General features: G+C 31.4%; 1 protein-coding gene across 1 annotated transcript in view; it reads right to left on the bottom strand.

Moving 5' to 3' along the window:
• The window catches only part of CDH8 (cadherin 8), a 527,274-nt gene that overhangs the window by 114,231 nt on the left and 396,083 nt on the right, over positions 1-16,960 (bottom strand). Inside the window, exon 9 of the mRNA XM_051975087.1 lies at positions 6,332-6,453. Coding sequence (XP_051831047.1) covers positions 6,332-6,453 — 122 coding nt within the window. The remainder of the gene's footprint in view (positions 1-6,331; positions 6,454-16,960) is intronic.

Genomic DNA, 16,960 nt, shown 5'->3' with positions numbered 1-16,960 from the left:
GAATATGCTGTGATAGGTTTTGACTTATAGCTATTTAACTTTCAAAACTAACCAATTAGATTGTGCTAACCATTGCAATAATTAAAAATAAATGTTTGTTCTTGAAAGACATTTTACTCAAAAAATTCTTAATGGGAAGTATAGATAGTTGGAGAAAGAACACTGGATTAGCAATCTGAGCCATGAATTCAAAGCTTGAATAGTTCTGAGGAAGACATTGAATAGTTTCTCGCAAAGCAATTTCCTAATTTGTAGTTTGAGATCGTGTTTTCTATAAAGTTCTTTCCAAATCTAACTCCTATGATCCTTTTAAAAGTTAATTATTATCAAATTCAATGTTACCTTCAACAAATGTAAAAGGTGGCTTGTTAAAGTGGAATCCCAGACATGAAGATAGAAGAATTAGGTTTGAATTCCAGTTCTCTCACTTACTACCTAGGGCAGTTTAATTGTTTTAAAATGAAATGATTTGACTAGATGACCTCAAAATTTCATTCCAACTCTAAAATATCATATTCTCTTTCTTAAAAAGAGGGTAATGACTTTGATAGATAGTTTATGAAGTATTCATACCCATCATTCAAAATACAGCATAAAAATGTTGAGATTTATTTTATGTACTTGTGTGTGTGTGTGTGTGTGTGTGTGTGTATGTGATCATTTTAAGTATAAGGGCTAAAGGCTTAAATTTACTAAAAAATCAAAATCAAGATAATTCTAGAAAAATATTGAAACATGAAATTTTTTGAAGGTCAATGAGAAGTGGGACTATAACTATGCCTTTGTATATGTACATATATACATATACATATATATATACATATACATATAAAAATGTATACATATATATAATCCCTCAATATTAACAAATATTATGAGCATAATCAATGAACAAATATTTGTTGTTAGATACTCTTCTAGGTCCTGGAGTATAGAGAAAAAATATATATATATATATATATGCATATATATGTATAAAAGAGTATGAAAAATATATACTAGATAATTGATGGCAGGAGGGAGTAACAGCTTGGGATAGCATGAAAAGTGTTTTGTAAATGCTAAATAAACACAATGATTATGTTATATAATCTCAGTATTTAACAGATACAGAAGATCTAAGTCATATATCTTTCCAAGAGAAGCTGAACACATCTACATATCTACACATAACATATACATGTGTGTGTATATATAGATAGATATATATATATATCATATATGCAATACATATATATGATATTCATTGTTTACATAGCGTATATTAGGATACCATATCGTGAATATATTTTTCATGTAGAATATTTTAACAGAAAAATGAAAAGAATCATAGACCAGTGATTCATATACAATATATGGATATATAGAGACATCTCAATACCCACACACATTATATATGTATTGTGTATATGTATATGCATACATGTTTATATACATATGTATGTGTGTACATATATGTGAGTATACATGAGTCTTCAGAATTCTTGACATGACACTGTCTTAAAAATCATTATTTCAAGAATTTTTAAACAAAACAAAACAAAAATTTTAAAGAGGAAAGCAAATAGATAAGAAATGGAACAGATCTACCATTTGTAGCAATCATTGCATTGATGAAAATGTAACCAAGAAATCATCACTTGGTGACTGATTTACTGAGTAAGTAAAATTATAAATCAAAAAGTAAAATCTAAAAAGTCAATCCAAGAAGAATCGCTGTACCAAACAAAATGAATACAGTGAAAATCTGTTAGGAAGTGATCATTTTAAAGATAATCATTCATCAATTTTAAAAGATATCTTAAATTTCATATGATTTCTTTTAAATCAAGAAAGCAAGGATAAAAAAGTGAAAAACACCATTATCTTCTAATAGATGTCTCTTTTTTTAGAATATTGTTCTAAATGCCTTATGCACACATGTAATATATCTTTGATAGAGAAATAAAAAGAGAACAGATCACACGATCAGTAATTTATTATGAAAACAACAGCTTTACCATTACACAAAGTTTAATTAAAAGTATCCTTACTTAGCTTATTGTTGACTGATTAATAAAAAGTTTTGCTAAGTAGGGCAAAATACAATACTAAAGACTCTACTCCAACAAGATGTCTTCCTAGGCATACATTAAGATCATATGAGGTTCTTTGACAAATGATACCACAGTGATTTTCTGATTATCAAAATAATAATGTGTTGTTGTTATTAATAATGACAATGATATTGGTTGGTTTGATATATGATTTTAAGGTTTGTAGCATACTTTACATTTATTATTTCAAATATCCTCAATATAACCGGATTAAGTACCAAAAGAACAGAAATATTCATTTTATTTGTGGAAATGTTGAGGCTCAGAGAGATTGAAATTTACTTATAATGTCACAATTCACCAAGACTGTGTGAGAATTAAAGGTGTAGAGAAAATCAAGTAAGGATGAAACAGGAAGACACACATTTGATGAAGGTATCCACTAGTAATATTGAGGATGCCCTAAACAATCTCATAAGCAAATAATCAAAATGGAGGGATTCCTAATAAATGTCTAAGTCAATGGTGAGATATATTAATTAAGAAATCTAATAAAATCTTGATTTTCACTAAAATAGTCATAGAGGTTAATGCTAGTAGAAGATAGTACTCTTATCCTTTGCTAAGAGGAATGTGAATGGTTTTTATAAAAAAATGACAATTTAGGAGATATATGATAATAATCTTGAAGTGTTTTAGGATTATCACTTTAGAGGGTAGGAATTTGTCTACCTTGGCCCCATAGAGCAAATTTCTATGAATTAAATGTTGTCCTGATGTAAGGCAATAACTTAAAACCTATAGGAAATTGAATAGTCTGCTTCCAAGGGTGATGAGTTCCCTTTCTCTAGAAGTCCTCCAACAAGACTTGGAGGAATACTTATTGGTTACAGTGTGAAGAGTGTTCTATCCATGTACAGGTAAGAGGGCCTTATATAAGCCTTTTAACTGCAAGATTCTCTAATTTAAAATTCCCCAATTCACATTTATGCCAACTGCATCAATCCCCAGAATATTAAAAAAGAATTTTCACTGAAAATTTGAAAGATGCTCACTTAATGATGCACACTAGGGGAGGGAGAAATAAATGAAGAATGCATATTTACTAAATTATGATAATAGCTCAAAGGAGAATCCACTTAGTGCATCAGTACAAATAACTTTGACAAGCACAGAAATAGACAGTGACCCAGATGTATAATTGAATAGAATGAAAGAAAGGCTGGGTCACATTTGACAAATATTATAGTCCTTGCAACTAACCTGATTCTAAAGAATGCATTTTTTACACTAGCATTCTCTATTCTTGATGTCATTTTGCAAATCATACAAAATCACAATTTGAAGAATAATGACTTTGGGTATTCCAAAGAATAATATTAAGTGGATATATAATCATATAAAATAATAATAATAATAACAATAATTAGAAAAGGAAGCAGGTGTTTTATATAGTTTAAGAAAAGAAAAATAGGTACATAGTCAAGCATAGCTTGAGCATCCACAAAACATGCACTACTTTAGAAAAGTCCCATTTTCACATTTGGTGTATCCTCTAGAGCTAACTTCTCAAAATGTGGCTTATAACCCTATATTTAGTCTGTCACTGAATATGAGGGTAGTGAAATTATGATTTATTATCACTAAGTACTTGATTTGTATACCTATTTTATAAACTATATATAGGATCACATAAACTTTTTTTCAGGCAAAAAAAAAAAGGGTCCTAAATGGAAAAAGTTTAAGAATTCCTGATATAGGAGATGATCTTTCAAAGACATGAATTAGAATCACAAAGAATAAGAAGGCATGGAAAGGTTATGCTCTGTCCTAGTAAAGAGAAAATTCTCATCAGTGAGATCATGTGCCCATTAAATTTTCAGCATAACATGTACCAGAACATGATGCTACTAGGCTAAGTTAGAAACCAAAATGTTAAAATGACCTCTGGAAAATTCCTATCTTCTAAAGACATAATGGGTTTATGCTAAAATTATAAGTGAAATCAATATTTTCTCCCTTTGATAGCAGGTATTTAAAAATCATTGATTTTAGAGCTGGAAGGAACATTAAAACACTTTTTGTTCCAGTGGTTCTTAACTTAGAGTCTATGAAGATATTTTTATTACTTTAATAAATGTATTTCAATATAATTGGTTTTCTTTCTGACCCTGACTATTTTATTTTGTGCATTTAAAAATTATTTGTTGAAGGAATCTAAAGACTTCACCAAACTGCCAAAAGATCTGTGACATAAACAATATAACTCTGCTTCACGCTGACCCTCTCATTTTATAGAGAGGGAAAAGGAAGTCCAGAGAAATGAAATTATAAATTCAAAGTAATATTCTTAGTCTATATTAGGGTCATGCAGCTAGAACCATATTTTCACTCTCAGTATTTTACACTGCCCCTTACTCCTTTTGTTTATGTAGTATTCATCCTATCATGTCAGAGTCAGATGATGATGTGACACAATCTCTGAAAGTAATTCCCAGGAATTCCCAAACATGTTCTGACCCAATCTTATAACATCCTTGAAGTACGTGCCTCCCAGGATAACCATTTTGAGGGGAATAGCAGTCATGTGTCTGTTTATATTTTAAATCATTGTGCTACTTTAAATTTTGGATTTGAAATTTATTATTTTATAAAATAATTATTTCATAAAATAAAAAAGGTGTTATAATCATAGTAAATGTAGATATTTCAAATACTGCAATAGTTGTATAGGAAAATCCTCGTTTTCCTGGAAGGTCAAAACATTGATGTTTTTTAATAGTTAAAAAAAGGCATCAAGCTACAGTATTGCTTACTTTGAAGGGAAAAAAAAAAAAAAAAAACAAATCTGACTTGTCAGATACCTGCTTTGGCAAATAGTAAGTTTAATTCCTAACACCCACATGAGGCACAAGAATAGTTAGATTAACAACTCTAGTGTCATACTGTCAGCTGCTGTTTATTTAAATTAAAATGTCACCATCCAGAAATAAATGAGGAAGTTGAAAAATGGTAAATTTCAAAAACATACAGTACATTGGCAGCTTGGTAAAAATGATATTACATTCTTGTTTCTGTTGAACTTAACATTGGCCTATTTCCATTTTAACATGTAGCAAGATTCTAAGATTCTGCCCTACCCCACCCCCATTATTTCTACATACACTACTGTGAAGCAAAAAAAAAACAAAAACAAAAATAGACATAATGTATGTAAAGCATTTTGCAAACAAACCTAAAAGGCTATATATTTGTCAGATATTATTAGCTGAAAAACATGAATCATTTTCATAATTATCAACTTATTATTCTTATTATCTAGACTTCAGTGTGGATGCTCCCTCTACTGAGACAAATCACAGACTTTTCAAACCTTAATAATTGATTTCATGAGGTTCTGTATCCCAATAGATTCACCACCTGTGATGAATCTTTACTCCCTAAACTACCTTATCATTGACCACAAGATCCATGATACGTTGAAAAGTCCCTAGTCAAAACCTTTTTAGTATCTGCCAGAGAATGATCTTTATTGAGGAAGTCTTCAAGAATCTAGTCTGTATCTACCAGAGAATGCTCTTTATTGGAGAAACCTTCAAGAATCTAATCTGTCTGTTAAAATGGGGAAGAATTTTGTTTAGGAAAGTTTATGAATGAATAATAATATGCATTGGTAGCAGGAGTCTCCTTATTGGTAATATTGGAGCTCCATCAAAGTTAATTCTCTGCGCAACTATGAAAACAAAAATTCCCTCCCCAAAGTTCACTAAAAATTTGTTGACTAAAATTTTGCACATATTGTATTTATCTATTCTACATTTTTGGAGGTTTCTTGTGGTTTTCTTTCACATATCTTCATTTAAATATTTTTTCTTTCTTTTGAGTGTAATAACTCAGGTTCTGATATAATCAACAAATCTCTGTTTCATGTTTTTCCTCTTTTTTTCTCTTACCCTATAAGTTCAAACAGTTTTCCTATCCTAACCTCAATTTTTGTTTGTTTTTCAAGCACCCTTTTCCAAAAGATATCTCTAATATGCTATTTCCCTTTTGTATAAATGGAATAGCTAGCTATTCTACTTCTGAAGCCAATTTGACTATCTTAATTTTACTATCAGTAGGATGAGCTACCACACATGACACAAGCACAAGATCTATATCTAATATCCTAAATGACATATTCCTAATTGTTTTGCTAACATATATGTTAAAAACATGGGCTATACTTTAGGTTATTCAATCATGAGACAGTGGTATAAAAACACATTCAGGATTAACAACATGGAGATATTTACTTGGCCAGGCTTTCCATTCTCACATAAAAATGCCTCATATTCGGATGCGAATTCGGGGGCGTTGTCATTGACATCCAGCACTTTAATAGCAACAGGTACTCGAGATATTTGACTGTGGTTCCCTATGGGAAGGAAAAAATAACAAGCATTGAGTGTATTTTACTTTATTTTACCTTGCATGTACAATTTAATGGGTTTAAAAGATAATCTCCCTTAAAGTGAGGATGTGTGCAAGTGTGCTTATGTGTGTGTGTGTGTATGTGTGTGTATGTGTGTATCTATCTATCTATGATATTCTAAAATAGGACACTTTAATCAAAGCATATGTTGCATCTGACCATCCAACAAATAAAATTAGTCAGTGCTCCATTGCCAAAAAGAACAAATCTACCTCAAATAATCTTTGGAAAGATATTTATTTAATGACGACCTTCTTTGACTAAATAAGATTTTTTTTGTCCTCTGGTGTATCAGGCTTTGTTTTATTGATAAAGTGCATTATACACGAGGGAAGGGATGTTGTAAACAACCAGGATTGATTTCTTTGTTTATCTTTGGCAGAACACAGTATATTTTGCTCTATTAGTCGCTCTGACTGCCCATATATTATGTTCAGTCCTTAACAAAGACGATAGCTCAGACCAATTGTACAAGATGAAGGGTGGGCTTAGAAAAAAGTACAATTAGACAATATTGGGAATATTTCTAGTATTTCCATTTTGTTAATATTTTATGGTCCAATTGATGCTTGTATTCTTCTTGATAGGAATGAATCCAGATCATTTTTAATAGTATTCATTATTTACTGTGTTAGATGGTGGAATGGATAGAATACTGAGCATAAACTCAGGAAGACCATCATTCAAATCTGGCCTCAGACATTTGTTAGATCTGTGAATCTGGGCAAGAAACTTGATTTCAATTTTCCTCAGTTTCTTTCTTTGTAAAATGAAGATAATAATAGCACCTACCTCTCAGGATTGTTAGGAGGATCAAATGAGATAACTATAAAGTTATCTCATTAGTAAGTGCTATATGTTAGCTATTATCATTAATAACAATAATCTTCATGTGCAATTTGAATAGCTGAGACCTCCACAAATAATTCTTTAAATAAAATATATTTTCTTTCATCTTAATTTCTAAAATGATTGATAAATTGGTCAAGATAAAGTGCCATTATTTTCATACCTCTTTTTTTCTAACTGCAATGCCATTTGCTCCTCACTCTAGAGTATAATGATCTTGTGATCTTTTGTAAATTATATACAATGCTTTAGAGATGGCTGATTGTTTATTTGTCTTTCTATTTGCATGACACTGAATATTAATAAGGAAATTAAGTGAGAAGAAATATTTGGTTTGGGAATGTATTTCAAAATTCTGACCTTTCTTTATAGTGTTGATAAAATCTAAATCATTACAACCATCAAACATTATTTTTTTAGAAAATACTTTATTATAGGAAGAAATTGTGTCTATTTTAAATAGCATGGTGATACACACAGACACACACACATACATACATAAACACACAATTATATATGATAAGGATAGGTGGATATTCAGTGACATAATCACTCCCTATAACCCAAATACTGCTTCCCTGATTAATTTGTTGACCATTTTATCTAATCTTTTATTTTTTTCCTTTTCATATTTATCTCTCCTTCTAAAACCCTCTTCATATTTCTCTTTCTAATCTCATCCTAAAGTGATTCCTTTTGCTCTAAGACTTTACTTTTTTTCAACCTGGACTTCCATATCAGTCTTATACACCTCCACTTAGATTTTTGTCTTCTTAATTATCTTCAATATCTCCTTTTTTGATAAATATATTCTTCAAATTAATAGGATTCATTCTTAGCTTAAAGGGGTCTTTACTGGATCCTCTTAGTACTCTATTTTCCTTTCTTACTTTGTTTCTCCTTTTCAATTTCAAAATTATTGAATTTGCGCCATGATAATATACATAATTCATACATACAAACATATCAGGCACTTGCTCAGTATCACAAACTATTAAGTATCTGAAACTGTATTTGAATTCAAGTCCTACTTACTCTAAGGCCAGTGCTCTTACCACTGTGCCATCTAGATGCTCCATTCACACATCTTTTTAAGTAAACAAATTAGCACATTTTGAACGTCTTATTATAAGCTTGGAATTCTTTTTTAGACCCTTGAAATTTTTCTTTAACTTCCTACAACATAACTTCTATCCCTGCCAATGTATTCAACACTTCCTCAATCTATAAGTATTTGCCAAGCCAAAGACAGAGAGAACACTGTACTATGTTGCTGAAGGTTGTATAAAGATTAATAAGACATATCTCTGATATCAAAGGGCTTCTAGTCCAGCAAGGGCAATGTCTGGAATTCAAATAACTATATTATAAAGTAAAGAATAATAAGTGACTAAGAAAGGAAAAATGCTATTCAAGAGTTCAGAGGAAGAAAAAACCTATCTTAGTAAAGAGATTAGGAAAGACATCATGGAGAGATTGAATATTGAAATTTAATATATCTTAATCTGAAAACACTAAAAATTATTTAGCCTTTTTTATTAATTATACAGTGATTTTCCTCAAGGTCAAACTATTCCTTTGACTTGGGATATTCTGAACACCTTATTCCTAATCATAAGTATCTTGGTGTTCAAAAAATAAAACAATGGCTATAATCAAGAAGATCTGAGTTCACATCCTGCCACAGATATTTATTAGTTATGTGATCCTGGCAAGTCATTTATCCTCTGTTATCCTCAATTTACTGAATTGTAAAATGGGAATAATAATACCTTATAGAATCAACTGAGATATAGTTGTAAAGAGTTTTGCTCATATTAAAGTGCCACATAAAATATAATTATTTTTATTACTTCCTTTCCATATTTGTTGCTTCCTTCCTGGTATAGGACTTTTTATTATGCCTAGATTTTTTAAAATTTGCTAATAAGTCAGCTTTCCCAGTTCCTAGGGGAGTTCAGGATTTCAGTTTTATATCTCCCACCCTAGACTGAGATTTTTAATTGGTAAATGACTAAGCACACACTCAAGTGGCCACTATATTTATCAAACTATAGACCAAAAGGTCAAACTATGCTTGATATCCCACACAGCTATCTACCATAGGTATCTTTTCATTTATAATTTAATCTTAATCTTAATCTTATCTTAATCTTAATCTTAATCTCCTCACTTTACAAATAGTAGAATTGTAGATAGTTCCTGAACTAAGATTAAAGATTTCTTAACATTCAGTTTATCATGCTTCTCTATATACCTTCTCTCACTTAAGCTAATGTCATGAAACCAATTGAACTTCAAGGGGGACCACATGCTTTTCTACATGCATGGTAACTAGTTAACAACATTTAACATACTATTAGTTTGTTGACTAAATTACATGAATGGAAAGAAAAAATGATTGCATGGTTGCCTAAGAATAATGAGAGCTCTATCCAAATGAAATGGGGTATATTATAAAATAGTGACCTTTTGGTCAACATGTTTGAGTGGAAGCTGAATACCAGAAGTATTTATTTGTTATAGTGACAGGTTGGACTGGGTCACCCAGCTTTTAAATTTTATGACTTTATGCTTTTAATTTAATGGGACCCTTCTTAGCACTCCGCAAGCATTCATTAAGCAACTAATTTGCTCTAAATTTTATGGTTCAGATAAAGACAAAAGTAAAGTCCTTCCTGCCTTCAAGACAACTCCAATCTATCCAGAGATGATTATATACACATGTATCAATATATAAAAAGTTGATATACTTTTAGAGAGAAAGCACTAAGCAGGTGAGGGGATAAAGAAAGGCTTCACATGAAAGGTAGCACTTGATCTAAGTTTTGAAAAAATCTAGGGAAATTATAAAAATGCATTTTTGGTATTTGGGGATAGCCAAAGTAAAGGTATGGAAGGTTTTATGAGATGGAATTCCATGGATGAAAAGCAGTAAGAAAGCTCCTTTGGAATCTGTCTTCCTCTCCCTCAGTTTCCTCATATATAAAATGGAGATAATAATAGACTTTAATAGACTTTGCTCAGTAGTTATTGGGAGAAAAACAAGTGTATAAAGTATTTTTTTGTTTGTTTTTTTGGGTTTTTTTTTTTTTTTTGCATACTCCAAGGCCCTATGTGAATGCTAATTATTATTGTAATTTTCAGTTGGAGGACCTTTCATCCATTAATATGCATTAATATGACCAAAGGAAGACAGCAGAAGCAGCAACAGCACCAACAACAAACAACAATAAATCACTCAGTTTTATAATTTATTATGCTGCAGTACTATAGACGGCAAAGAAGTTCAAGGATGAAGATACTGGCCTCTAAAGAAATAAACAGGAACATGAACCAGATATTTACCTGATGCTTGGCTCATTTTCAATTTTAGTCCAATAGCCCATATGTTAAATCAACCTATTTTCTCTTTGCACCTTCTATCTTTAATTCCACCTTCTCTAGGAGGCTTTTCTACCTTCACCTCATCCCCCATCTGCTAGAGTCTTCCCCTCTCAGATTATATTTGCATATGCTTAGTTATTTACATTATTGTCTTCATTAGAATGTAACCGCCTGCTTTGCTTTGCTTTCTGTCACATTGTAAATAATTAATAAATTAGTAAATGTTTGTTAACTAACTGGCTCATTGATCTTTTCTTATCATTCTATCTCTTGCTCTAAACTATGGACCATAAATATACAGTTTACTGTTGTTGTTTTCCCCCACTAGAAATAGTTGCATTGATGATCTGCATTTTAGCACAGTACCTGACATATAGCAGGTATTTAATAAATGTTGTTTGAATTGAATTATGTGTCAATCTATTTAGGCAGGAAGACTCAAAAGTTTCTTGCAATTGTTCATTTTTCTAAAGTTCTTTATTTTTGTTCTCCATGTGTTAATGACAACAAGACTCATAATCCTCAATCAAATAACACAACCCAAGAACATGGCCTGGGTGTCTAACTTTCAACCTTTCTTGTAGATTAAATCTCTGATGAATGTGTGATTAAGCCCTTTGTTTGAAGTAATAATGTTTGGTTTGGAGTTCAGTTTATTATTTGTGTAACCTTGAAAAAGCCACTTTGTCTTGACAATGCTCTGGATTCTCTATTCTAAAATAAGAAAATTATTATTTGCCCCATCCAGCTCACAGAATGGTGATATTTTGCTTGACTGCAAATTTTCGTTACAAATTTTTCTTTAAACTTTTTTCATAGGAATGATATGGGAGGAAATACTTTTTTTGATACTTGAAAAATAATTTAATTTAAAAATTAATAAAAGCTTTTGTTGGCATAAAATTCTAAAAAAAAAAAAAGAATTGTGATTCAATTTTGTTATAGCTATTCCTCTTGGTTTGGAGTTTACTCAATTGCCATCCTTTGTGTAATTATTCACTACTTGGGGCTTCGTTTTCTTCTCTCTAATCTACTGTGTGTTATACTCTGGGACTATAAGGATATATAGTTTTAGTCAATAAAAGAAGCTAAATTTAATCTTACTATGGTTTTCATTCACAGTTCTTGCCATGTAAAAAAAAAAAAAAATATATATATATATATATATATATACCTGAAGAATGGGTGAGTAAACCCACAGAAGGGAGGAAATGCTCTATGAAATCTCAACAAGTTTTAAAAGATAATGTTTTTATGCCTTCCCTAGATATATTTGCTAGATAAAAATAGTCTCCCCGAGTCCTAAAATCACATAATCTGAGAATTACAAGGGATATGAAAGGCCTTTTAGTTTGACCCATATACAAAAATGATCCCTATTGTAACATATTCCAAAAGGAGTCATTCAGGTTCAATTTTAAGATCTTCAAGTAGGGAGAATCCACCATCTTTTGAGGTAGCCCATCTTTTGCATAATGCTAACTTGAAAGATGGTCTCACATCTCTCCTCATATTTACTTTAAACTTTACTTCTTTGCAATTTTGCACATCATTTTGGGCTTTGCCTTCTGGGAAAGGTAGAGGAGAGAAGAGAAATTTTAATCTTTGTACATATACCAACCCTCAGATACTTGAAGACATCTTCCATTATTTTTCTCCTAACTCTCCAGATTCTTCTTTTATCTAAGCTAAATATTTTAATTTTCTTAAACTGATAAATCATGTGATATGTAATTAAGGCTCTTCATTATTCTGATTGTTTTTCTGCCCACTGAATTCTCACTAGCTTATCAGTTCTATTTATTGCTTCAGAGCTGAACACAATACTACAGATGAGGTATGGCAAGATCAAAAGTACTATGGGGTTATCATTCACTCTATCTATTTCTGTTTCTGGAAGTTATAGACTCAATATTCCAATAGTCTGATGGTGGTTTATTTTCTTATACTATCAACCTTGAGTGCGTTACTTCTTACATGTTATATTGATGTCTTTTTTTCCCCTAGAAGGACCCTCCTTTTCTCCATTTATCTAATTTTTCTCTCTCCTAAAAGGGTTGAACAGTTTAATAATTTAGGTGTCATCTAAATTTTAATTAACATGAAGATGTAGATCCAAAGAAAATAAATGGCTTTCATGGTCTCATTCAGCTAATAATTTGTTTGTCAGGATAAGAATTGAGGTCCTTTGATTCCATTCTTGGATTAAGCAATGAGATGCAAGCAGATATAATGATTCCTTTGATATCTACAAATCATAGAATGCACCAAATCATCTTTTTCTTTTTCTTCCCTCTAGTACTCCATGTCCCAGGCATTCTTTGGTGAAAGAGTTAGTTGATATTCCCTTATGAACATTGTGCATGTGCCATAAATGGCCTTCAAAATTACTTCTTTATGGGATAGAGTTGAGACAGAAATCATCAGCCCAAAACATTCTGAGCAATCTTCTTTCCCTTTATCTCCACTGGATAAACACACAAACAATGAATACAGTGTCTTATCAGGATTCTCAGCACAAGTGTCATATTTAAACACTAAAGATTTACTTTTATCTAAATTAATAAAATGACGGGCAGTTCACATTTTAAAGACATTACAGAGCAGTGTAATTAATTAGATAAGCTTCTAAAGAAATTATTCATGTCCTTTGTGACTGCCCCCCAAATGTTTGTCTTTCATCTGAAAGACAAATATTAAACATAAAGATATTATAATTAGAAACTTGATGAGAATTCATTAAAAAAATAATTTTCTCAACTCAAGAGATGGGGACAAACAGGCATGGGAACCAAGCTTTGGAAACTCATTTTGAATGAAGTGAAAAAAATGCATATACATATACGTATATGTATGTATATATACATACAATATATATATGGACCCATAGACGAAGAAAATACAAAAGCATTCTCTCTTTTTCTCTGTACAACACACACACACACACACACACACACACACACACACACATTGTATGCATAGAGAATCTATTTTCTTCTTCAATGAAGGGAAATCTTCTCCAATAAATGCAGTTGATGAGGCTTGAAAGCTCTGGGATTTTAGCCCTCCCTCTTGCCCATTATCCCTCTCTCAGACACTTCACCCCAGAAATTGTCCAGCAACTTCTCCCCTTCCCTTAATCAAAGGTAATCATCAAACTGCCTCATCTTCATTGTCTAAATATGGTTCTAATTGGATTCCATGGGTTTGTGTTAAATAGTCAAGATTTTTCAGTATTAGAGGGGGGAAAAAGAACTTGACTGACTGAAATATACTGGTGAGGCTTGATAAATAATTCTTGAGCCTTCCACAAGCAGAAGGATAGAAGCTATGAGCAGTAAATTACAGTCAACAGGGGAATGCAAAATATGTGAATTTATAATTGAATAGGGGATGAAGGGAACAGTGGAAGTTTATAAAATAGGAAAATGTGAACTGAATAATTGAAAGACAAGACATAGGAAAACAAGAAAAAAATCCCCTTCTCTCTTCCCAAAACAGTAAAATTATGGGGGACACATGAAATGGTACTACATTAAGGGTTTTCTGTTGACTATAGAGGAGGAAAGAGATTGCTCACCTTGCAATTAAATCTTGGATTTGAGGCTTACTTCTGGTACTTTGACAGTTTTATGATATGGGGCTACTTTTGCAGCCCCTGTTTCCTCCTCTTTAAAACAGATTTTTTACTTGCATAGTGTACTTCAAGGAGTTGTTAAAAAGAAAGTGTTTTGTGAACCTTAAATAGCCGAATAAATGTAAGTTATTATTATCTTTTGGAGACATTATCCCCCAAGGGCTTTTGTTCATTTTTAGATCTTTAGGGATTGTAGCAGTATAAAAGAGTGCTGCTTCTTGAGTCAGAGGATCTAAATTTGAATTTCCTTCTTTAATATTGCTTTATTTACTGTGTGACCTTGGATAAATTGGTTAACTTCTCTGAGCCTTATTTTATTTTTCTATTTATAAAATAAAGTGGTTGAACTGGAGGCCTACAAAAGTCACTTTAGTTCTAAGCTCTCTTTGCCATCTATCAGTATATGATAAAATGAAAGGAAAAGAAAAGCAATAGGGAATTGGGGTTTGAAAAAAAGGACATTTTATAAAGTAAAATCATTAATAAGCATGCCTTTGGTGTTCCTTCTTTTAATTAAAAATTTTCTCTTATTTACATATCAACATTTTAAAATTATACATCATCTAAATAGTTTAGATTGCCATAACTACTGGAATTTTATTAGCTTTTGTTCTTGATCTTAAAGAGAATATCATAAAAAAGACATATTACTCCTCATCCTGCAAGTACCTTTAAATATTTTGATATGTTTTTTGGGTTTGTTTTGAGAGAGATATGTAAAAATCCACTCGTCAAAAATCATTTCCTAATCTGATCAGGAAATAGAAATAGAAATATATATTGTCCAACCAATATATGAATAAGAATCTTCTCTACAAAAAGCCAGCAAAATAATCAATTCAATGGCAGGAAATAAAGAACTTGTTATCCTCCTAGAAAGCTTGAATTATTAGAAATACTTTCATTACATTCAGAGAAACTGTGACTTCTACCCATTTTTCCTAATCCTGTTTTTTAAATCCAAGCACAGAAAATTTAACCACTTTTCCATCTAACAGTCCTTGAGATGCTTGGAGTTAGCTGTCATCTTGGACCCTTCCCCAGCCATGTCTTCAACAGACTGAATATCCATAATTCCTTCAACCAAACATCTTGGGTTACCATTCTATGATTAGCATTCATTAATGAGAACTAATTAAGTAATCTGGCCAAGAGTTAAGAGAACAAACTAATGACTTTTGTCATTCTGAACACTGTCTTTCTTAAGACAAGAATACATTAACTTTTTTGTCTACCATAATACCTTTACCACATTGAATTTGCAATGCATGGGAGACTTGCTAGATTTTTAGATTTATATATTTAAAATAGTCTTAAATTTTCTTAAAAGAATTGGCCCTAAATAAGGATCATCCTAGTTTAAGACTTTATCAGTGTCTTTTGGTCTTTCTCTGTCTCTGACTCCATCTTTCTTATTACACATTAAAAACAAGCTATCTGAATTGTGCTGTTGATATCTAATAGTAATAATAAGTAAATCTAAGAAAATGAACAGCTCTGTGTTAACATTTGCCTGCTCTCAACTTTCACAATTTAACCACCATGATAAATATAAATGTATGTGTTTAATAGACTCAATTTAAATCTTAACATCAGATCAACAGAATGAAAAAAAGTTCAGTGAAATATGACCCATGTGTGTCTATTTGTACAGTATATCATTTAGAGGGCATGATCTTAAAACCTTTTCATAAGGCTTTTCAAGGATATGTTGTATTTCCCATGCTCAACACCCATGCTCACATATCCACAGGCTAATATAAATTCAAATATTATGGTGTCAAAAGAAGGGTTTCATAATTGCATTAAGATGGCACATTGCAGCAATTGAATTCATATCTAAAATATTGCAATCATTTGTCTTTTAATGTCTGAAATAGCTTCCATATCTCCATTTTAAAAAATCATATTTTGATACACTATTTCCATTAATTTTCCAGTAATTAAGGCATGAATTGTATTGCTTCTTGCTTATTCAATGATACAATGTTTATTATGTTACATCCTTGAATCCCTTTTGAATTGGAGTATTCATGTGGTCAATGACCTTCACAATTACTGAATAGTAATTAAGGGAATGTTCTCCTCAGTGAAGGCTCTGACTGCAAAGGCAGGAAGACTCCTGGACCCCGGTCTTCTCTATGATACATTTTGGCCACAGTGAGTTTTATATTCATTGTGACATGTAACTAAGATATATGTGCACATCAGTGTAAGTAAACAAATACATTATTCAGGATAAATGACTAGCATTGCGGTTTGAACTGATTATACGCCAACCTACTACCTCAGCGTGGAGCGGTTGACAATAAAAATGATGATATTTCACCCACAGCTGCTAATATTAAGTACTTAGAATATATATGAATGTAAAGAGATCTACATATTCTCATCCATATATCATCACTCCCTCCATCTGCATTATGATCTGGACAGCCATCTGTCTATCCATGTATTGGTGAAAGGTAAATACTGACAGAATATTATGAGTTGTTGAAATCTGATTTAAAAAATAAATTAGTCCTATAAATGCAAACCTATGAGCAATGTAAGACAATCTGTTGTGTTAAATTTTTA

The sequence above is a fragment of the Antechinus flavipes genome, chromosome 2 (assembly GCF_016432865.1).
Source record: "Antechinus flavipes isolate AdamAnt ecotype Samford, QLD, Australia chromosome 2, AdamAnt_v2, whole genome shotgun sequence".
Taxonomy (NCBI): domain Eukaryota; kingdom Metazoa; phylum Chordata; class Mammalia; order Dasyuromorphia; family Dasyuridae; genus Antechinus; species Antechinus flavipes.
This window is presented reverse-complemented; position numbering and strand designations above follow the sequence as displayed.